Raw genomic sequence first — 23,666 nt, 5'->3', positions numbered from 1 at the left:
TTTGTCATAAATAAACATCTTTTCTTATAACAGTTTAAAGCAGGATCATGATTTAAAAATGAAAACCAGAACAGAATCTTCAGAATGCTACTCTATAAAGTTAAATTTTGGCCTTAAAATATAAATGTAAATAATTATTTTATACTAATGCATTTTAAATTAAGGGAATTATTTCTCCAAAAGATAAATCTACTTTCTATTAACCCACAATAAAGTTATATTTTATAAAGTCGATTATCAATAGACAGTTAACTCATAGATACTTAGTTCAGAAATTATATTCAAAATAAAAACTTCTTATATCCAGTTCGAGAGTTCAAGATTGTAAAATTTCCCATTCAATACTCATACAGTGGCTGCAGGGATTGGTAAACTAGTGTTTTTATTGCCAACTTCTTAAATGTACTTCCAATCTGGTGGTATAACCCTTAAATTAAAAAATTAGATGTCATTAGTTTCTCCTCTGAGTCCAGACAAATAATATACTACACCAAACAAATAAATCATTTTACATAAGGTTCACCTATAAAAATACACTCACATAAGCAAGGGAAAAGTGGTATAAGATTTAATAAAGAATATAAGATAAGAACAAAAAAAAAATTGTGTAAATGAAATATTTTTTTTATAAACTTTGTTTCAATTGAATTTACCCATGATTGATCCATGCAACTCATCAAAAGCATAATATTTGTTAGAAAAGATTAGTCCTGAAATCAAAACATAAATTAAAATTAAAGCATAAACAAAATAATTTAATAAAAAAAAATAAGAAGAATAAAATTAAAAAGTAAATAGAAAATAATAATTAATTATTAGATTATTAATTAAATAAAAATATTAATTAATTAAATTAATTATTAATTAAATGAAATTAAAAAAAATTCAAAAGTAAATCTAAAAAAAAGAATATGCATAAATTTGATTAAAAGAAAAGGAAATAAATAATAAAACAAAAAAAAATTATTTGCTAGAAAATTATTTTATTTGAAATATCAGATGATTGATATTCCCAAGTCATTTTTTAGCATATCAAATTATTCAACAAAGAATTTTTCATAAAAAAAAATCATTAGTGTTATGTTTGGTAATTGTTTGCATAATTAAAAGTGATACTACTTAGCTTTCTAATATCAGTATTATTAGCGTTGTCAGCTAATTAGATAAATACTTATTTATTAATATTATTACTGAAATTTGAATTACACAACATTTCAGCTAACTTTCTAAATGTACATCTAACTATTTGCTTGAGTTAATTAATTAATTTATGTATTTTAAGTACCATAAAAGCTGTAGTTGTAAGTCAGCTGACATAAATCAAAAAACACTCCTGAAAATGATGTGGATATTCTAAAGAATAACATGAGCCCATTCCACATACATTAAATAAAATGTATGAGGAAAGAATGAAGTAGTTTCTCGTTGCCTTGTTCACTGTGCTGAATATAGAGTTACATATCAGCACACCAAGCCGACTGAAATCCAGGTGATATTTAGCCCTCCACCATCTGTTTTCCATAAGGACTGACTGTAACAATGAACATCATTTCTATTAAAGAAAAAAATTCTGACTGGGATCTTTTATAACTAGTTAATGAAAATAGAAATAAACAGCACTAACAAAAAATTCTTTACTTCTTTGATCTTTAAATGTTTATCCAAATAATATTAAACAAAATAATTTATGAACCCAACTCAAAATGAAATAAACTTATGTTTAACAACTCATTTTTATTAGGAAGTAAATATAGCAGTAATAATTTACATAATTTTTGCAAAAAATCATTTACATTAAGCCAAAATACATAATATTATTTTATTTATTAATTAATTCAATAAATTTGTTTATATTCTACACAGAATCACAACACAAAATGGGCAGAATAAAATATTTAAAATTTTTAAGAAAATACGACTGAAATAATAATTTTATTATGTGATGCACCTGATATACCAGAAGACATCTGTTAGATCTGTTTTGTCTGAGAGTAATGATGTTTATTGTACAGTCAGCCCTTAAGGTAACTAGATGAAGATGCAACTTGTATGGCAGCATATCAACTCAATTTCACTGTCCTTAGCGTGCTGAAGCACAGAGGCAGCTTGGTGAAAAAGCAAAGTGAAACCACTTAACCCATAATTTTCCTTTGTATGCCTGCCACAAGATGTTTGCTCTTGGGAATTGTTTCTCTGTTTTCAAGAGTATCTCATATCAGAACATCTATAATAACTGTGATTTTTGTGTATTATATAGAGATAAGAGATAGAAAAAGAATTATTATTTTACAAATTACACATTTATTTTTTGACTACAATAAAAACACAAAACTCAAGAAAGACAAGCTTCAATACAAAAATGAATAAGAACACCGTGTAGCCTATCCTTATGGCTTTTCAACTTGAGTGAAATATAAATAATAATTTATAGGAAAACTTGAGAGTGAAATAAATCGATAAAAGAAAATAAAGTTACCATTGTTTGTCAATAGTGTTTTTCTTTGATGGAATGAAAAAAAATTAAGATTGATATAAGAATGCAGCAAAAGTGTGGCAAAATGCAAGATAAGTACAAAGTATGGCAAAATAAGGAAGATTTCAAAAGTAAGATAGTAAACGTACTAATTATATACAAGAAACAACTACAGCTAGCAAGTAGGTTTATCAACACACGCTAAATAACTAATTTAAAGAAACAATGTTTACGAGAACAGACAATAAGAAAAACATGAACTTATAAGTTCATGAAGCAGCAATTGAAAAACGTGAAACAATGAAGTTAAAATCAAAAAACTAAAAGAAGATGGGATGAATGAAAAAAAAAATTACAATGGAAACAACAAAAATAAATCATCAGAAATAGATTTAATGTGTGTATATGTGTGTGTATTGTGTGTGTATATGTGTGTGTGTTGTGTTGTGGTGTGTGTGTTATATGTACATACTCGTTCATATAACTAATATTTTTTAATACTGTTTGGAGATCCTTCAAAGAAATTATTCTAAACTCTTATGTAAGAGGCTTCAAATTAGACAGGATAACAGTAGAGGACAATGAAAAATGTAGGAAGCCAGCTGACCACAATCATAATAAAAAGTTCATATTACTATCAGGGAAGGAAAGTTTTCCCATATAGTTTTTACACCACTTGATCTTAAAATAATAAATAAACACACATTATAGCGGAGCAACAAAATTTGTGACATGCCTACTGACCAAGGAACATAAAGGAAAATGCATTGCCAGTCAAGAACTTTTTGATCATTCAAACGGGGAAAAAAATTGAAACTAGACCATAATCATCACAGTGGGTGGGAAAATTATAACCAAAACAAAAGATTTAACAAAGTTTTATTCAACATAAAGATGATACTGATTTGACTCTTTGATTGAAAAGATTTATTCGTCAATAGTAAAACTAATGGGATAAAATATTCAAAAATGATCAGACACCAAAAATTGCACAATTTTTGATACTACATCAAGAAGATGCAGCTGCATCCACATTATTCCTTAACAATAGTAATGCTATACCACTGTTTTTCATAGCTCCAACTCACCAAACTTGGATCCTGTGGAACTTTTTTTTTATAAAAAAAATTAATCTATAAAAATATAGAATAATTCATTGCAGGACCTATACATTCCACAAATAGTATTACAGGTTTTAACAGTTCTAAAGCCACAGGATATGAAATGTTAGATGCAGAGTAAAATTTTGAAGAAGGTAACCAGAAAAACACAAATTATAAAATAAATTATTTTTAAAAAGGTTAGGTTTTTTACTTTTTGTAAGTCTGAACTCAAGAATAACCATTTGATACATTGTGGGATAAGAAAAATTTACTTTTGTATTAAATTAGAATACTTAGAGAAAAAAAATGAAATGTTTAATTTGTTTTTGTATTATTCTACAAACAACACTTACAGGGAATGAATAAATAAAAACTCTTGTTAGGGTATATAACAAAAATGGATTGTCAATTTCTTAAAAAGTGCAAGGAGTAATAATAATGCATGTGTATACAGTTAAGCAATTAATATCAATTAATTTCAAATTATTTTATCTGGCAAGAATAATGATTAATTATATCTTAAATTATCAAATAAGTTTTATCATTAAAGTCCACATTAATTTATTTGCTGTATGACTTACAATAAATAATAAAAATAATAAGTTATCACATGAGTTCAAATAATAAAATTCATGAAGAACATGATATTTATTTATTTAAAAAAAAAATATCTATAATCTCTGACATTTTAAATTTAGTTAAAACAGTATTATAAACATAAAAAACAATTATTACTGTTAGGAAAAAACGTTCCAGCTTACTAATCAAACCCACCAAGTTGGTCTAGTGGTTAACGCGTCTTCCCAAATCAGCTCATTTGGAAGTCGAGAGTTACAGCGTTCAAGTCCTAGTAAAGCCAGTTATTTTTACACGGATTTGAATACTAGATCGTGGATACCGGTGTTCTTTGGTGGTTGGGTTTCAATTAATCACACATCTCAGGAATGGTCGAACTGAGAATGTACAAGACTACACTTCATTTACACTCATACATATTATCCTCATTCATCCTCTGAAGAATTATCTAAACGGTAGTTACCGGAGGCTAAACAGGAAAAAGAAAGAAAGCTTACTATTCAAAATTACATTGAAGATTTTTTAAAGTAGAATTTTAAAAATGTATCATTTCTTCATAAGCATGTAAATGCAGTTATGTAATCTTGGTTTTACTAGAAATAAAAATTCGTACATATTGGACAAATTTCTAACAAAAGCAGATAAATTACTTAGCATTTTCTTTGTTTAACATTAGAAAAGTTAGAGAACGAAATTCAGTGAAGTAACTGAAATTGAATACTAAGTAGAGTAATTCCCTTAATTTCTGTAGTTTTGATATATGCTTATGCAATGGTGCTAACATGCATTTATCCAAATAAAACTAGATTTCAGAAAAAAGAAACATTTTGTGGTATACAGTTAGAATCACTATAAGATGTTATCAAACTTCTATAATATTTTATGACTTGACTAATAAGTCACCAGCTACATAGTGCTTCTTGTTGAAAAATAGTAATAATATCATTAAATACCACAAATAAAATTTAAAAGTATTATTAACTAAACAATCCTAAATAAAATTAATTATTTATTTATCTTCCTGGCACATGTCCCTTTTCAATTACAATTAAATTAGTAGTAGGTTTAAAGTCTGATATATTCTATTTTCAATAGTCACCAAAAGAAAGTATTTCAAATATCTACAGGCTGACACCCAACTACACATATTTTTAATGACAAGGATAAGAGACAAATTTTTAAAGTGTATAAAAATTATCCAGCCTTATCAGAATATACTATTAATAAGCAGACAGTTTATTTAAACTTATTTATTTAAACAAGTTTATTATTAAGTAAGTTTAGAAAATTGATTTCCAAGTATTTATACATTGTTTACATGCAAATACAAGGTTTGTCAGAAAAGTAATGTCGTACATTTTATTGTGAAGTGACTATGTTGCATCATCCACCGGGATCGATGATGGTGTAAGTCAACTACCAAGCAAGTGCTTGCTTAGTTGTCTCCAAGCTTTCAGAGATGAAGGACAGGCAATTTCGTAAACCTCTGTTTTGTCTCTTGTACAAGTTGCGATGCAGCACTCACTGGAACAAAGATACGCGATCAAGTTTTGTGTGAAACTCAGCAAGTCTGCAGTGCAAACTTTTCCAATGGTTCAACAGACCTTCAGGGATGAGTGTTTATCACAAAGGTAAGTCTACAGATGACAAAAGGCATTTTTGGAAAACCAAGAAGAGGTCGACAATGAAGCCTGTGCTGGACACCCGTCAGTCAACCTCCTCAAGCGACAAAAATGTGACTCGTGTGAAAGAACTTTTAAAAACAGACTGTTGATTGAGTGTTCTTTAATGGATGACATGTTAAATACTCCAAAAACTATCGTCCACGAGATTGTGACCAAGAATCTACACATGAGAAAAGTGCGCACAAAGCTTGTCCCAAGAATTTTGACCAATGACTTAAAACCTCATCGAGTGGAAATTTGTCAAGACATTTTGGAAATGTGTGAAAATGATCCTCACAATTGGACAATGTTATCGCAGGTGATGAAACGTGGATATTCCAGTACGACCCTGAAAGGAAGAGGCAAAGTACCGAGTGGCACATCTTGGCGTTCCCTTGCCACAAGAAGACTCGAATGAGCAAATCAAAGATCAAGACCATGCTCATTATGTTTTTTGACATCAGAGGGACAATATTTTAAAAAATTTTAATGTACAGGTATTATGTAAATAATTTTTTTTTTTCATACTTGTAGACTTGGTGACATTACTTTTCAGACAGAACTTGTATGTCATCATAACACAACCTATTCCCTTGTATTCATATTTATACTACTCTAACTTACACAGTATTTTCATAAAACAAAAACCTCATGTCACCAAATCAGTACCAATGAAAAACCAGATCAATAATGCTAACCAAAAATTTATTTTCTACTTTACTGGTATTACTAGCTTATTAACTTAAGAAATCAAATTTAAGGTTAAGTTAATTATAACCAACTAAGGTAACCACCAGTTGCATTGTTTATTAAACCTACTAATTAAAAGGCAATAAAATGAACGATCGGATCACTCAACTATTAATCAATTGATTAGCTCTTTCACAGTACTATATCATACCACTATCAGTCTCAAAATATACAATTATTAAAATTTATATAAAATATTAAAACAGTTGTTTAAACTTCATCGTATAATGTAAGTGGTTGTTAACCCCACTATTCTAAGGAAATTAGGTATAGGTCTAGGTATAGTTGACAAAAGTTCAGATGTAATTAAGTAAGTAGAACCCACTGCGTTGGTCTAGTGGTGAATGTGTCTTCTCAAATCAGCTGATTTGGAAGTTGAGAGTTCCAGCATTCAAGTCCTAGTAAAGTAAGTTATTTTAACATGGATTTGAATACTAAATCGTGGATACTGGTGTTCTTTGGTGATTGGGCTTCTACTAACCACACATCTCAGGAATGGTCGAACTGTGACTGTACAAGACTGCACTTCATTTACACTCATGCATATCATCCTCATTCATCCTCTGAAGTATTATCTGAAAGGTAATTACCGGAGGCTAAACAGGAAAAAGAAAGAAAGGTGTAATTAAGTATATGAATATTTTAATATCTTATCTCCATTTTAATAATTTTTTTTTTTTGAGATTGGCAATGCTACAAAAATATGTGTTCTCTGAAGATGAGTGATCCAACAATTCTTTTTACTTCTAATTCTTTTATTCTTCGTGGATCATTAATATAATAATAATTTCTATGATATTCTATTAAAAAAAGAAAATTTATTTGTAAATTAATTTTACTTCTTATCTTTCAAATCATCTGATTAAGGCCCTAAATTTTTTTGTTGTTTAGTAATAACGGATTTCATCAAATGTTCAATTGTAATGTTCAGGCTTTTTGCATATGTTATTACAAAGTTAAAATTTTGTATAATTGCAAAAAGATACAATTAGAATTTAATGAGATTTCATTAAGTATGTGTCTGGCAATAAAAATTATACAATTTTTTGCTTCTCCAAAATAAAATACTTTGGTGACTATTGTTCAGCAACTGAGTGTAAACAATAAATATAAAGTACTGTTTCCAAGAGAGAAAATACCTCACACTTTTTCAAAAACGCCAAACCAAATGAGGGATGCTTGTTAATTTTGCATTGCCAAATGAGTGTCATTTATGGATGTACTTGTGTTTTGTGCAAGTCATTATACAAATTGTGTATAACTACAGCATTTTTGGTTAACTTTACTAAAACATGAACAATAATAGATAACAACTTTGAAAAATGGTACCACTAAGAGTACCTTATCATGTACTCCTAGCATATATGCATATATTCATTGGTATAATCCTAGTTACTAACAAAACTGTAATAATCTTGAAAGCAATTAGTTAATTTTTTAAAAACATATTTATGGGCAACTCAGCACCTCTCTTGATATTCTTCAGAGCATGAGCAGATGCACATATTTGTGAAAATATGTACCCACTCAATTAGCATTCTACATTGGATAATGTTTTCCTTGTAATGGATTGTTTGAACAGAAACTTAATATTTCATTATTATAAAATATTAAGTTTAGTATATTAAGTATATTATATATATTTAAGTATATTTAAGTATATTATATATATTTATATATATTTAAGTATATTTAAGTATATATATTTAGTATATTAAGTTTAGTAATATTTAGTAGAATTAGCATTCTACATTGGATAATGTTTTCCTTGTAATGGATTGTTTGAACAGAAACTTAATATTTCATTATTATAAAATCTCTCTGGCTTACATTTATGAATGACAATCAATAAATTAAATGGCATTTTTCATACGCTACAAATTTCCATTCAGACTAAATGATCACAGCAGTCGATGCCCACACATCTCATAAAAAACTATAAACTTAAAAAAGACCAACTATTTAGCTATAGAAAGTAAAATATTATGTTTTTCCGTACATGTAACATAAAACTTAGTATATGAGTTAATATTTCAAAAACAAATATATGATTAAAAAAAATGGGTCACCTTCTACTCTGGGCCCAAGATAAAAATTTATATTGTTTTTTAAGTTATCTGATTAAATACAAATTAAGGTATTTTGTTCAAAAGAAACATTGAAAACAAATAACCTTGTAAAATCCTTTCCAGTTAAGGATATACAGACTATACTACAGACACCAGTAAAGATACAAATACATAAAATAGATGTTTCAGTTTTCATTTACCAATTTTACTATACGATTCCATAATTCATATCAATAAACTTAATTTAATTTTTCTAATACCACACACAGGTTTTTCACATCACTGTACATAGGTCTTACTACAATGGATTAAATTTTTTGCAAAATTTATTGACTTTATAATAGAAAATTGTATTTCATAGTTTTACCAGTAATACTTAAAGTATTCCACAATATAAAAACAGAAAATTATATATAAAAAAAAAATAATCTTTCCCATAGAAAAGGATAGTGAGTGGGTTTGTTTGTGGTATGTACACACATTCTTACTTTAGCTGCTATTGCCACAGAGCAGTGGTGAGCCAAGCAGTTGCATGCAGCACAAAAAAATTCATTCGTTTGAACAATTTATACTTCTTGATAAGAACAATTTATCTAAAATTCTATTTGTAATTTAGGGATAAAAAAGGAAAACATTGGGGTTAGAGCTGAGTTAAAAAATCACAAATCAAGAAACAGCTAAAAATGTTCAGGATTTTGAAGCTTTTTGTTGTAAAGGTTTTTGTTGCTAGTATGTTAAATTCATGAACTTTATTTAGTTACAATCGGCAAAAACATTTAACAAAATCATGTGTCCTGTCCCAAAATCAACCTTTTCCTGGTAATATTAATAATAATAATTTGTTTTTAACAAATCTTAAAGATAGTTTTAGATACCACTCTTTCAACCCTGTTCTGTCAATAATGAGAAGAAATAGATTACCATTAATGTAAATTGCACACAAATATTTCAAGATTTATAAAATCATTAACCAGGAACCATGTTGAACTAATTTCACTGAACTTCCCTTAAAACACAAAATAAACTTAAAAATAATTTACTTTTATTTTTCTAAAGTTAATTTTCGTTTTTATTTGATGGGTCTACAAAAAACACAAACTCTACAAGAAGAACAAACGGTAAGAAGCCTGCATCTTAAAAAAACTAAGAAACTGGATGCAGAGAAACAACATAAGACTACTTCTGAGTGTGAGCTAAGGCTCTCTGAAACATGGGAATATATCTTATTTTTTACCCAAGTTTTCCAATCAATTTCAACTTCATATAAAAGAATGTCATAAGGCAATACAACATTATGCTACAACAATCTAATAATAATAACTAATGACAGTAACAAACAGAAAGTACTAAATGTCTATTAGACTATGTAATTTTCCATTTTAAAACAAGAGTTATTACGAATAAATAATTATGGGACCCACCAGAGAAGCTTCACTTACAAAACAAGAAAGAATCATCAAAATCAGTGCATTTGGTGAAAAGCTAGACCATTTCCACAAAACAAAATATATGGTTTGAATTGTGTTATTAAATTAATTACTTTTCAGTCTAAATCCTTAATGTTATTAATAAACAACATTTATTTTTCAGCTTACAAAATAAAAAAAATGACATTAGAACTAAAAAAAAATTACAATATTGAAAGAGAAAATGAAGAATCTCCGTTAGGTAGCTTAAGTATTATTAAATCAGCATTACCTGAATTAATGAAAGATGATAGGCCAGTACCAACATGTGAAACATTGAAAGAACTGATTAAGGAGTTACATGAAGTATTCACTAATGATAGAGTTAATGTTGAATATGTACAAGACTTAATGGCTTCATATAAAAGTAATCCATCTGAATGGAAAAAATTCGCAAAATTTGATCGATTCAGGTAAATTGTTTTTTAAACACATCATATTATTTAATACTAACATTTCTTTTATTATTTAAAAATTAGAAAATATATTGCTGCTGTTCTTTTACTTGAAAATACAATTTGATTGATTCCAATTATATTTTATCAAATATATTTCTCTATATTTCACAGCAATTAAAAGATATGATTACAGAAAGATTATATAATAAAAATCATTATATTTTTTTCTTTAAATTATGTTTTAGGTATACAAGAAACCTTGTAGATGAAGGAAATGGAAAATTCAATTTAATGATTCTCTGTTGGGGTGAAGGTCACGCGTCTGCAATTCACGACCACTCTAATGCGCACTGTTTTATGAAAATGCTTCATGGTATGCATCCATTATCAGTTATGAAAACGAACAATTCATTTTTATTAACTTTTTTCAATAAAAATGAAAAGTAATGAGACTTCAATAATTTAGACCTCATTATTTAAGATAATTTTATCCTATCACATATTGAATCAGAAAAATATTAATTGAACATAAAGAGGTCAGAAAGTTATTTGAAATAAAAACAAAATAATATGATCACAGTAAAGTTGATGAATTTGAATTTAGAGCCAATTCCTTAATATGAAATCTATTCTTCAACTATAAACTTTTGTTTAATTAATAAAAAAGCACTTTTGTAGAAATCACAAGTTCTTGATGAAATGATACATGTTACTCTGGTATTTAGCATTCTCAATTTTCTAATCTGTTATTTGACCTTGGTTCAAGGTAGGTATAACAGGAGAAGAGTACTGAAGGTAGAAAGAGGTATTAATAATGGTAGGAAAGGGGAGCAATTCTATTAGTTTATAACATTGATTACCAAATCAAAGTGTACAAATTGACTGTAACCGATTATATACATAGAATATAATGTAATAATACAAAACTTGTCTTCTATTCTATGGCAGAATCACAAGATTCATAAACCCCCACCTCCTACAACCATATTTATACCTTCTCTACCTACATTACTCCATTCCTTTACCTAGTTTAAATCAAAATCCAATAGTGTAGCAGAACATTCAGAATGCTGAACACTGAAAGTAATATGCATCTATTCAACGAGAAAAAGTTAGTAGTACAACATTAAGAGTTTTTATTAAACCCTTTTGAAATTACACTTTTACTAACAACTTAAATTTTCAGCATACTTGGCTGCAGTGTAGAGTAGACTGTAATACTATTTTAAACATACCTGCATATTACATTAATCCCTCAGCAAATTGTAAATATGACAAAAATATAACAGATTCTAAAACAAAAATAACTTAGCAAAAATATATGTACAACTCAAGTTATAATTCTAAATTTTAATAAGTCACAAAATTAAATAAAAACATATCCCATTATTATCATTTTATAAAATTTAGAAAACTTAATCAATTAAATATGAACACAATAGATTTACTTACTTTAGCAGCAGAAATATTTCAACAGGTGGTCCAAACTCTACAGATGGCCATTAAGTAGTATTTTTTTTAAATTTTCTGACAAGATTATTCAAAAGCCTAATCACACTCATAGATCACATGAAGGCTTTTACTTTTCTGCAACAAATAAACAATGCAATAAATATTTTTGATTCTTCACTTGATGTTTTCTAACTTCAATTTAAAAATAAATGGGAAATGCATAAATAGTTACTAATTGCAGATAATATTTTTTAGAAAATAGTAAATTATTTTATAGAATCAATGATCTCATTCACACTGAATTTTATTTATAATTTTTCTCAATTTTTTTTTACTGTATCAGCCAGCTCATAAACTGAAAGATATCATTTCAAATAAGGCTATCTTTAAATGTTCTGATCTTAAAATGATTTCTATACCAGTTATTCTTCAGATTTGTATTTCTTTAACTGTAATTTTTATTTTCACCAATTATAGAAATTCTTGTAAAAATTTAACTGTACCTGAACAGTAAATTTCTCTGTCATGTAATTCTCTGAACTAGCAATATCTACAGAATAATTTACAACAGAACTAACAATCTCCTTGTAAAATAACAATAAATCAAGATCATAAATATTTAACGGATTTTTAAGGTTATATTCAACTGTTACAAGTTATGTTGTTCTTAATCTTTAGTTTACATGTTAACTTTACCTTTAATTCATTTTTACCATCATACCCTCAGATATATCGCAAATATATTTAAATAAGGAAGAGTTAATAAAAATACTATATGAAAAAGCGCTTTGACTACATCATGTTCAATGCAAGAGGCATCCATTAGTAAACAAACTGCTCTGCTTCAGTATAAATTGCCTCATTGTTACACAACATTATCAATTTATTATTGATCAATATAAATAAAATATACAAATACAATACATTTTGTTGTAGTAAATAAATCTTTAAAAACAATAAATCAAGACATTATAAGCAAACTGAGTCAAAATATGGTCTAATAGATTACCACAATGACATAGCTATAATAATTTTTGCTACTACAGACAACTAAGTTTGGATAGCTCTAGAGTGAACACAATATAGACAATTTTGAAAATGAAAAGTTACAAGTTCAAATAATATCTGTTTAAAAACTTTTATTTTTAAATTATAAATCTATATCTCAATTATATCGTAGTAAAGTTGCATAACTCCGTGATTAATATCAAAATTAAAATTGTTAAATAAATCAACTTGGTATTTTTCATTTTGTACATTTAAACAAACAGGATTATCTTGCAAAAATGAAAATGATTTAAGTGGCGACAATTAACAAAAGAAATGTAAGAGTTTATGCAATTGTTTTAAAAGAATTTCAAAAACAGAAGTCACTGTTATCACATTAACAGTTTACCTGTATTTCAAGCTGTACAATTTGCACATCTGTTACAATGTTATAACAAGCTACGCAAAGAATTTATAGCAGTCGTATAACTGATAAGTAAACACTGTTTCTCTGCATCAAGTCTTTAAATAGAAATATATAACAAATACACTGATGAATATGCTTGTACAAACAAGTATATACAAATTGAAGAGAGAAGAAACTGAGAAAAATATAACAATTTATTTTATACAATATTTCATGAAACACAATATTTTGTTTTTCAAAAAAATAAAATTGAAGCTTCAATAGAATATGTAGTAAGTATACATATTTAATTTAAATATTCCAATTCCTACAAAAATAATTTAAGACATGCTTAAAAATTTGTGAAGATAATACTTTTGTTGTTATTCACCTCAATTTTTTTCAGATTATGTTTAAACATGATCATATAGATTTTTCTTTTTAAATTCTTGGATATTTTATAAACAAAATATAAACATTTCATTTTTTTAAATAAAGTAAATAGTGAATATTATGAATAACAAAAAAGTGGTTTCTCCATGAACCTCATGTTTTATTCTAACAATAATTTTTGTAATTATATTTAAATGGATTCAATATGTTTAACATCCACGAATATATTATGCATTACTTACTAACACAATAAAATACAACACATGTTTGTATTAAATATAACACATATGCTTAAATATTTTGTTTAAAAATAAAATACAGACTTGTAAACAAGTGTAAATGGGTGTGTGAATATAAGCATATGAAAATGATTATTTATTTAACATTATAATCATCAAAGTTTCTCATTTCTTTAAGGTGAACTGACAGAGATAAGATTTGCTTGGCCTAATGAAGACAAAAAGACTGAATTACCTGAAGACGACAAAAGTCTCAAAGAACTGTCACGAACATGTTTACCAACAAATGATGTCTGCTACATAAATGGTAAAATAAAACACTTGATATTCTTTCCAATAACATCACCAAATCATAAATTCAATAAATGAATTAATGAAACTAAAAGTTAATAGTTAATTTATAAAAACTTGTTGATATTCTTATATCAGCTTTTTTTATACATAAAAAGATAACTTAAGTTTTTATCTTAAAAACCTTAACTTTCTTTTTAAAGAAAATTAAATACATCCTTTTCCACAGAATTAAAAAAAATATATATTGAAGAAACAGGTAAACCAGTTTTTAAACTAAAATAAAATATTAGAAATTCCTTAATAAGGCCCATTTACATAAATTAATAATAAAAAATTACTGTACAAAATTTTGATAAAATCTCCAGTTTAGACTTGTCACATTTTGATAACCTCAACAATAAATTTCATAATCAAATATTTGTGAACATGTTGCATCACACTTATGGACTATGATGGAAGAGCATAAAATTACATGAAATCAATGTACATGTATAAAATTACAAAGTTACAGGAATCAGGTAAATTACCTTAGTACAAAAGGCATTACAACTTGTCTGTATTAGTTACAAAAACTATTTCTTCCAAAATCATATTAACAGCTTTTATGACTCACAAATGAATATATAAAAAACAACACAAAAAAATTGTTAAAAAGTAAGCAAATTGTTAGTAAATTAGAGAAAAAACTTGTTTTTTAGGTTAAAAATTGTTATTATTTATCAATTTAATTAATTGTAAAATAAGCCAGACATCCAAGAGAAAAATACGTTTTATAATCATTAACATAAATGACATGTTATGATTCCAGCATGAAATGTTGCAATTAAATGTGAAATGAAGTAGAAAAGGTTAAATTGAACGCACAATAATGCAAGCAAACATATTCAGTAAAGTGAAATTGGCTACTGAAAATTTTTAGATAATAAAATAACCATAAAAAAATGTATAAGAAAATATTATTTTTATACTACCATGGTGAAATGATTTTTATTAGTTGGCATTATAGGTATATATTAATAAAAAAATAATATATTTAAAAAAATTGTCATTAAATGATAATCTTCTAGACAGAAACTATAACAAACTACAAATAACTTGAGTTTTTTTGTTCTTTTTTTTTTTAATAACAATTGACCGGTTTTCTTGAAACACCTTAAAGAGAAGATTGTCTTCCCAATAACAATTCTTGGGAACAGAATGTATAGTGACTGTGTTAAGCACGTTGAAAATAAAACAGTTTATCTGAAAATATATGATCAGTTCTTTAACTTTTTCTTTTAAAATAGATATTTAACTTAATGTTATTTGAACATCGTAAGGGAATCTTATCCCTTATTCGTAGCTTCAGTATCACAAATTCTAATAAAATTAAGGAATCAAGACATGCTATCCCCTCTTAATAACCGTAAGAACGATTTTGAAAATATACCTCGGAATACTACTTGAATATTTACACTTATTAAAACCACAAGAGAATGAGATATCTTACCATCGTTTGGTTTGTAAACCGCAAAATTTTTAAGGCACTAAAATTACCTGAATACCGGTTTAAATCATGCGAATTTAATTATTTTTTCAGTTAATTGTTCAAACACCGTTAACAGCTTCATACCTTCGTAGTTCAATCACTTCCTACAAGGAAGTTATAAATGTCAGTATTGCTAACATTTAAATTATTATAGAACATTCAGCTTTCACAGAATTAAAATTAATCTTTTTTGTATTCTTTCTCTAAGAAGGCAAAGAAGAAAAAAGGAGTTTCGATGTTATTAAACCTAGTTGCAAAACAATTCTTCAGATAGCACTACGTACTACCACAATCAAACAGGTTAAAAGCAGGATGAATGCCAGAATACGAACATTTTTTTTTACATAATTTCACGTTGTAATGGATGAATCCACTAGTAAATTTCCGTAAATCATAAATAACGTAAATAAATGTCTAAATTGTATAATAATATACATCTGGGTGTTTTTTTAAAAGTAATTTTCGTTAAAAGAAATTCTGGAATGTATTAAACGATATAAGAATAATCTTCCCGGTTCACGTAATTAGAATCACCATGCATTAACGTAAATAATTCATATATTTACCTCGTTAGTTTTAACATGAATATATTTTTTTATCTTTCTAAATAATTGAATTATAGAATCATACAGTACATCTAAATACTCGAAGGCGAATGTTTAATTCCGGTCAATGATTTTTCAATGAAAAAATATCACCTGTGGGGATGTGAGACTAATAGACACGCATTTCTTAATAAATAATACGCCAGGAATTAGTAATAATTTTCAACTACCTTCAATTTCATTTGTGATAATGCCAATTTCAATTGAAATTGGTAGGATATAATTAACATCTTAAATTATTTAAAATAATATTGTGTAATTCACTCAGATCAATATTTATCTTTAGAAGAAATATTTCACCCCAATTATGTAGAAATTAATATACTTTGTAAAATCTTGCAGATTCATTAGGACTTCACCGTGTTGAAAATGTAAGTCACAGTAATACAGCTGTTAGTTTACACCTTTACTGTCCTCCATTTGACAGCTGCTCTGTATTCAATCAGCGAACTGGTCAACGATCAAAATGTAGAGTTACTTTCTGGTCAAAATTTGGAAAGAAAAGAAATGCGGTAAGAAAAATGTACATGTATATTTATTTATAATATTTTAAGAACATTTTTGTTCTTCCCCACCATATTATTTAATAAATTTTATAACACTAATTGTCAAATATAGTTCAAGACATAATTTAATGGAGCACATGAAATATAAAATATGAATACCAACCAAATATTATGGTATATATATATATAAGTGCTACAATAAATTGTGATGGTTCTTAAATAACTTTGAATGAATCAAAGGACACTGAAAATAACAGTCATTCTCAAGCATAACAAGATCCTTTGCCATACTTATTAGGGAAAATGATAGTGAAATGGTTTCCCATTAATTTCTTTAATGATCCAAATATCCAGCTATATATCAGCACATGAAGCCCACTAAAATGTAGTTTATATTCAGCCCTATGAGTAACATCTTCATTCTGTTTATCACAGTCATATAGAGAACATCATTCTCAGAGGCAAGATTATGAATATCAATTGTACCCCGGGGGTACTATTACTTGCATCAAAGCCATAAGAAAAAAGAATTGAGCAACAAATTAATGTACCCCATCTTTTTACCTGGTATCTTTATATTCTTTACCCCAAAAAATGTTAACAAGTTATACGTGCAAATTATGTTTAAAAGAATGAGTTAGGCTAAATCAAAGAAATTAAAGGTGCTTTTGGTGAAGTGTTGAAAGTAATCCGACTATTAATGTATTACTTTACTGTATCAAATTACTTTCATGAAGCAAGTGTCAAGACTCTCAACACAAGGAATCTCAAAAGCAGTTGTCTTTATCACTGCTCATTTGTCTTTATGTACTGGTGTACTCATGAGTAGCATTGTGACATCAAATGTGATCCACACTGCTAGATATTTTACACAAGCAGAACTTCTGACAATTGCTCTTCAATGTGATGCTGATAATATAGTGGTTGGTCTTTACAGTTACCTCACTAAATACCAAAATATTTACTCAAGTGAAAAACTATTCCAGTAGCTAAATAATAATAGAAGTTGCCAAAATGTTCTTTAATCCTTTATCCATTTATGATGTAGTCAGTCCCCAACAAAACTGATCATCTATGGACTATTTTAAAATCAACATCTCTGGGATAGCAACAATGTTAACTTTATCAATTAAAAATCAAAAATACAAATCAAACATATCAAAAATAAAAAAAAATATATTATTTTAGGGCAAACTGAACCAGGTTTTAACTAAAGTTTAACTTCACAGTTTCTACATTGTAATTACAGTTGCAATTATTGCTGCTGCTTTTTTAAAAAATTGGGAAGAAGCACATTTAGAATTTGCATAAAACTTATACTAGATTTGAATAGTATTTGTCTAATAGAATTAGTTGTGTACAAATGTATTTCATATTGTTTGCATATAGAAGTACTGATTTATTTATATGAAATTATTAAATCAATTTATTATTTACACAAGTCTGTTTAATCTATCTAATCACTTACTCTTGCAATGGCCACTAATCAACTTCAGAGTAGTGCTGAAATAAAATATCTTCATAAAAGATATTTTGAAAAATTAAAATAGTTTGACAGGTTAATTATCATCTTCCGTTAAAAAACAAATTTTCATTTGGAAGATGATTTATGAACATGTAAACATTTTTTAACTATTCTAATCTGTTTATATATTATTTAAATTGAAATTTTAATACTTTTACATGACTGCCCAAAAAGGAGTGTAATGTATTTAAGATGAATATATATTTGTTCCATCGTAGCAGCTCAACGGTCGAAATGATTTAGATATATGGCCCCGCGTTGGAATTCTTACATTACCGGGAATGGCTATATAAATATGTATATATATTTATATAAATATATATGTAGTAGTGGAGATTTGGCAGTTGAAGCACAAACTTTAATGAATTGAATTAATGAACTGTGAGTCTCTATTACTGTGTGAGCTAGGTTTGAACTGAATTATTCAAATCAATCGAATGAATATTACAAAATAATAGAATTAAATTTCCGTTAAATAAAAAAAAACTCATATTAAATAAATTTAAAAAATTCTGTTTAATAATAATGGGCTTCCCATGGGGGACTGCTTGTGAGGATAGAACGGTAAGGTGTTGTAAACACCTCTTGTGAGGCTAGACCAATCAATCAATTGATAACAAACAGGGTGCCCCTGGGGCACTGTTTTGGGAGATACAATGGGGTGTTTTTATAATATCTGTGCAAACAATTGTCCAATTTTCAGAATTTAGACAGGGTATTTGTAATTAGGTTGAAGGCTAACTTTTGCATACATCAGTTACACTCTCGATCTAACAGATAAAGGTTATTCTAAAATGTTACATCTTCGCAACCAGTCTTCCACTTTTCAAAATTCAAACGTAGTATTTGCTACTACAACACAAAATTATGATGGAACCAAACCAGAAAAAAGAGGGATGTTTTATTTCGGCAGTCATGTTTTTAAATTTTTAATATTTACCTCTTGTTTACAAATATTTTTATTTCAATAATACCCTGAAGATGATGGCTAGCTATCAAAATTGTTAAATGATTAAATAAATTACATAAATAATACACAGGTTTAGTAATCTTATATTTATTTAATTACGCAAGAAATAGTTATAAAAACAAATAATAAATTCATCTATATAAACATGCTTAGTTTTATGAAATTATAATAGTGTTTTACAGTTCTAGTTAAAAGCCACCTTTAAGCATTAAGAAGTGAAGACTGAACACAAAATTTCAGAGTTTTCAAAATATACTAAAAAAAACAAATTGCATTAGATTTAATTTTCTCTGTAATTATTTGATGTAATATATCATAAATAATAACACGTAAAAACAATTTTTCATCATGGGGGTTAGTTTCCATGATTAAAATCATGCAATGAGGCCACAATCTTTAAACAATATATTGTGTATTGATATGTGATGAAGAATGCTATAGCACACAGCTTAGAAATAAATGTTAACTATGGCTGGTTCACTTGGTCCCTACATAGAATTAAGTGCAACTCATAAACCTATTATAAGGCAATCAATATATTAATTTTTTGGCAAAATATACCATAAGGAAGAAAACATTAATAATTAATTCTTTATCAAGAAAAAATTAAGGAGTTCAAAACTAAATCTTGGTTAAGACAAAAAAAATACACCCTCCAAACACTTGCAAAATCAGTTCATCAGTTCTAGGGTTAACTTGCATTAAATAATAAATCTAAAAATAGTAAAATTTTAGGGAATACCTAGAAACACAAATTCAATGACAAAATGTTATTAAATCAGCTTCTGTTTTCTTTATTCACCATTTTTTTTTTTTTTTTTTTTTTGTAGGATTTAGAAGATTTGTTTGTACCAGAAGATGTTTAAACTAGTAAGTAACTGAAAAATAATAATCTGTCATAAATGTTTAATTATACTTAAAAATTGAATTTTATCATTCAAGTAATATGTAAGATAAACAAAGTTACACATTAAAATCCTATTGAACCAAGTCAAATCAGACAAAATATTATCAATAACATATTGTAGCAAATTTCATATCAAAAAAGTATGTTGGCTTTCAAATGCGCAAAAATATGCTACGAGCTATTTTATATTTTTTAAAACCTTTCTCCTTTACCATAGTACAACACCTTTACCATAGTACACTCCCTCAAAAAAAAAAAACAATGTTGTTTTATATTTTATTCTCTAATTTCTACCCATGAATTCATTTACTAAGGTTCATTTATAAGTACATTACAAAAATTATTTCTACAGAAGTGAATGAAGTCACTGTTATAAATTAAGACAAAGAAAATAAACACAAAACCTTTACTACAGAAAGGTTAATACACCCTCAGAAGTTTAAAATAATGTAGTGTATCCTGTAGAGCAGTGATTCTCAGTCAACCTTTTTAGCTCCACAATCCACAAAAAGTAAAAAAGAAAATACATAATAAATATTTTGCACCCCCAACCCAATGAAACCTAGTTAAAATTATTTAGCTGTGTTGATAGTGACGCAAATGAACATGCATGAAGTATACAAACATGAGCAATTTACAGGTTCCAACTTGATGTGTATGTGCTCCTTGTAATTTGGTCTGCTTGCATAATATTCGCTGTGACAGCATCATGTTTGTACATGCATATCATACGTTTGAATACATTGTGCCATCTGCAATATAAAAGAGGCATAAGGGATTGCAGAATGTCAGTTTAGTTTCGAATGTGAAGCGTGCATCGTGTGCCTTTATTAAAGTTTTTAAAAGTCTAGTTTCATTGAAAATAATAATAATTGAGGTTTCCGTTTTTTAGTGTGCGATCAAACAGTGTAACAGTTTATTTTTTTTCAATTAGATTCTTATGCACAATTGATAAATTTGTGAAAAAATGAAGTATACCATCTACATCCAATGAATTCGATTGGTAAAAAGACAAGATTGTACAATGACAGTAATTTAAATTATGGGTTTACCTCATTGGATGGAAAGCCACAGTGCGTTGTTTGCTTTTCAAATCCTCTAGAGTGAAAACAAGAAGCTATAAAAATTAATTTGACACCTAGAAACTACACATCTAGATCATAACAGCAAACCCTTGGAATTTTTCAAATTACATACTTTGAGAAATCAACAGTCTTCTATTTGTAAATCAAGCCATACTGAACTAATAGTATATTAAACGTACACTTGAAGCATCTTATCTCATGGCATTAAAAGTAGCTAAGATGTCCAAACCCTCCCACATACAATCACAGAAAACCTCATATTTCTTGCTGAAATTGATATGATCAGTGCATTAACAGGTGTAGAAAAAGCAAAAACTGAAAAAAATACCGCTTTCTAACGATATATTATCAAAGCGAATCGATGATATGGCTGCTGATGTTCATGGTCAGATAATCAGCAAGTGAGTACAAGTGAATTTTTTAGTATTCAATTTGAAGAATTAACAGATGTAGCTAACATTTCTCAATTCTTATGTTTTGTGAGATATGAATGCAATAGGGAGAGATCAGTAAAAAAAATATATGTTGTTTTGCAAATCAATAATTGATCATGTAGCATGACAATGTGTTTTTAATATTTTTTTTAAGAAGCTCCTAAAAACTATAACATAGACTGAACAAAATGTATTGCAGCATGGTGCAAAGGCGATAACAGGAAAATGCAGTGGATTTCTGAAAAAATGAAAAGATCGCATTCCTTCCTTCACAAACATGCTCTTGCCAAAAAAAAATATGCGGGAAAATCTGAAAATATTCTTTGTAAAGCTGTAAAATGATTATTTTATTAAAATTCTACCATTACGGAATAGGCTGTTTGTTAAACTAAGTGATGAAATGGAAGAAAAGAAAAAATTTCTTCTTTTCCATAAAGAAGTCAGATGATTATTGTGGGGGAAAGTGTTAACCTGGTTATTGGAATCGCGAGATGAATTAATAATATTTTTCCAGAATAAACAAACGCCAATCTGAATGTTTTTACACAATAATGGTATATACTGGTTTTGGCTTACTTAGTTGATATATTTAATCGACAGCATTTAATCGACTTGAATGTGAATTTACAAGGACATGAAAAAAACATTTTATTAATGACAAAGTTCATAGTTTCATAAAGAAGCTTGATACCTGGATTATTCGCCTTCAAAGCAAAACTTTTGGTATGTTTCCAGTCATTTCCAATTATATTGAAAAAGACACTAATATTCACTCACCACAGTTTGGATAGCATGCAGATGCATTTGCATGAACTAAAAATTCAGTTGGAGAAGCATTTCCTGAAAGATAGAAATGATTTCTCAAAGTGATGGGTACTGAATCCATTTAGTGAATACACTGTTGCAGCTGCTAAGTTACTAGCTGAAATACAACCAGCTCATCAAAATGTCTGCCAATACAAAATTGCAACTACAATTCACATGTGAATATTTAGATATGTTTTGGCTTGCTTGTCAAAGTGAATATAGAAATTTAGACACAAAAGCACTCAAAATATTAATCCCTCTCACTACGTATTATCTTTGTGAAAAAGGTTTTTTATCTATATCTGCACTAAAAACTAAATATAGGGATTTTCTTTTATGACTTCAAAACAATTTTCTTTTGTGTGTTTCTAACATAGATCAACGTATGGAGTAACTTTTAAATGAAAAACAAACACAATCATCTCATTAATTTATTTTCTTTACATGTGTACTTATAAATATAAGTAAAAAGTATATACAAAAACTTTTTTTATCATAAAGTGATTTCATTATTGTTTATGTGTAATGCTGTAAGCTAATTTCACAACCACCCTTTCATATCAATGCAGCCCCCAGGTTAAGAAACAATGCCTTAGAGGATAATGTTCAGAGATTTTTCATCTATTCAATGAGTTGACTGAAGTTATGGATGGAAACATGCTAAAAAAGTCACAAAATATATTTAAAAAAAAGTATTTTTGCTGCATATAAACAAAATATTAAAGTTTTAAACAAAGGAAATCTACTGCACAATGAAACCATATAATATTTACTAATAAAATAATCTGAAATTTTTCCATAACTGTAGGAAGAGTACAGGATGAGGATAAATACTCAAACTGAAACCTTATCACAGCTAAATGTTGACTAAACTTCAAAAAAGACAGTATGCCTGATAAAAATTCTTGGGATTTGAAAAATGTCTTTTTTATGACTTTTTAATTCCTTGTCAGCATTAAGAATACTATCAATTAGGAAGATTTTAAAAGGGTTTTAATTAGGAGAGGTACTAACGAGTTGAAAACTCTA

At 27.6% G+C, this 23,666-nt stretch overlaps 2 protein-coding genes across 10 annotated transcripts in view; one reads left to right on the top strand and one right to left on the bottom strand.

The window, feature by feature from the left end:
* LOC142323633 (cysteine dioxygenase type 1) overlaps positions 1-23,666 on the top strand; it is a 45,016-nt gene that overhangs the window by 7,227 nt on the left and 14,123 nt on the right. For all 3 annotated transcript variants that reach the window (XM_075363553.1, XM_075363554.1, XM_075363555.1), the window contains exons 2-6: positions 10,226-10,514; positions 10,745-10,872; positions 14,155-14,283; positions 16,746-16,915; positions 20,235-20,274. In XM_075363553.1, coding sequence (XP_075219668.1) covers positions 10,243-10,514; positions 10,745-10,872; positions 14,155-14,283; positions 16,746-16,915; positions 20,235-20,270 — 735 coding nt within the window. In that variant the 5' untranslated portion in view covers positions 10,226-10,242 and the 3' untranslated portion in view covers positions 20,271-20,274. The remainder of the gene's footprint in view (positions 1-10,225; positions 10,515-10,744; positions 10,873-14,154; positions 14,284-16,745; positions 16,916-20,234; positions 20,275-23,666) is intronic.
* Positions 1-23,666, bottom strand: part of LOC142323634 (uncharacterized) — a 101,777-nt gene that overhangs the window by 65,111 nt on the left and 13,000 nt on the right. For 3 of the 7 annotated variants that reach the window (XM_075363563.1, XM_075363556.1, XM_075363562.1), the window contains exons 1-4: positions 12,648-12,780; positions 11,952-12,086; positions 1,286-1,531; positions 654-710 (exon numbers count right to left, since the gene is read on the bottom strand). In XM_075363563.1, coding sequence (XP_075219678.1) covers positions 654-710; positions 1,286-1,382 — 154 coding nt within the window. In that variant the 5' untranslated portion in view covers positions 1,383-1,531; positions 11,952-12,086; positions 12,648-12,780. Of the gene's footprint in view, positions 1-653; positions 711-1,285; positions 1,532-11,951; positions 12,087-12,647; positions 12,781-13,347; positions 13,399-15,759; positions 15,926-23,666 lie in introns of those variants that run through there. The other 4 variants (XM_075363557.1, XM_075363560.1, XM_075363559.1 and 1 more) reach the window with 3 other exon arrangements.

This window comes from Lycorma delicatula, chromosome 4 (genome assembly GCF_047948215.1).
Source record: "Lycorma delicatula isolate Av1 chromosome 4, ASM4794821v1, whole genome shotgun sequence".
NCBI lineage: Eukaryota > Metazoa > Arthropoda > Insecta > Hemiptera > Fulgoridae > Lycorma > Lycorma delicatula.
Note: the sequence above shows the minus strand (reverse complement) of the source record. Positions and strands in the feature narration are given on the sequence as shown.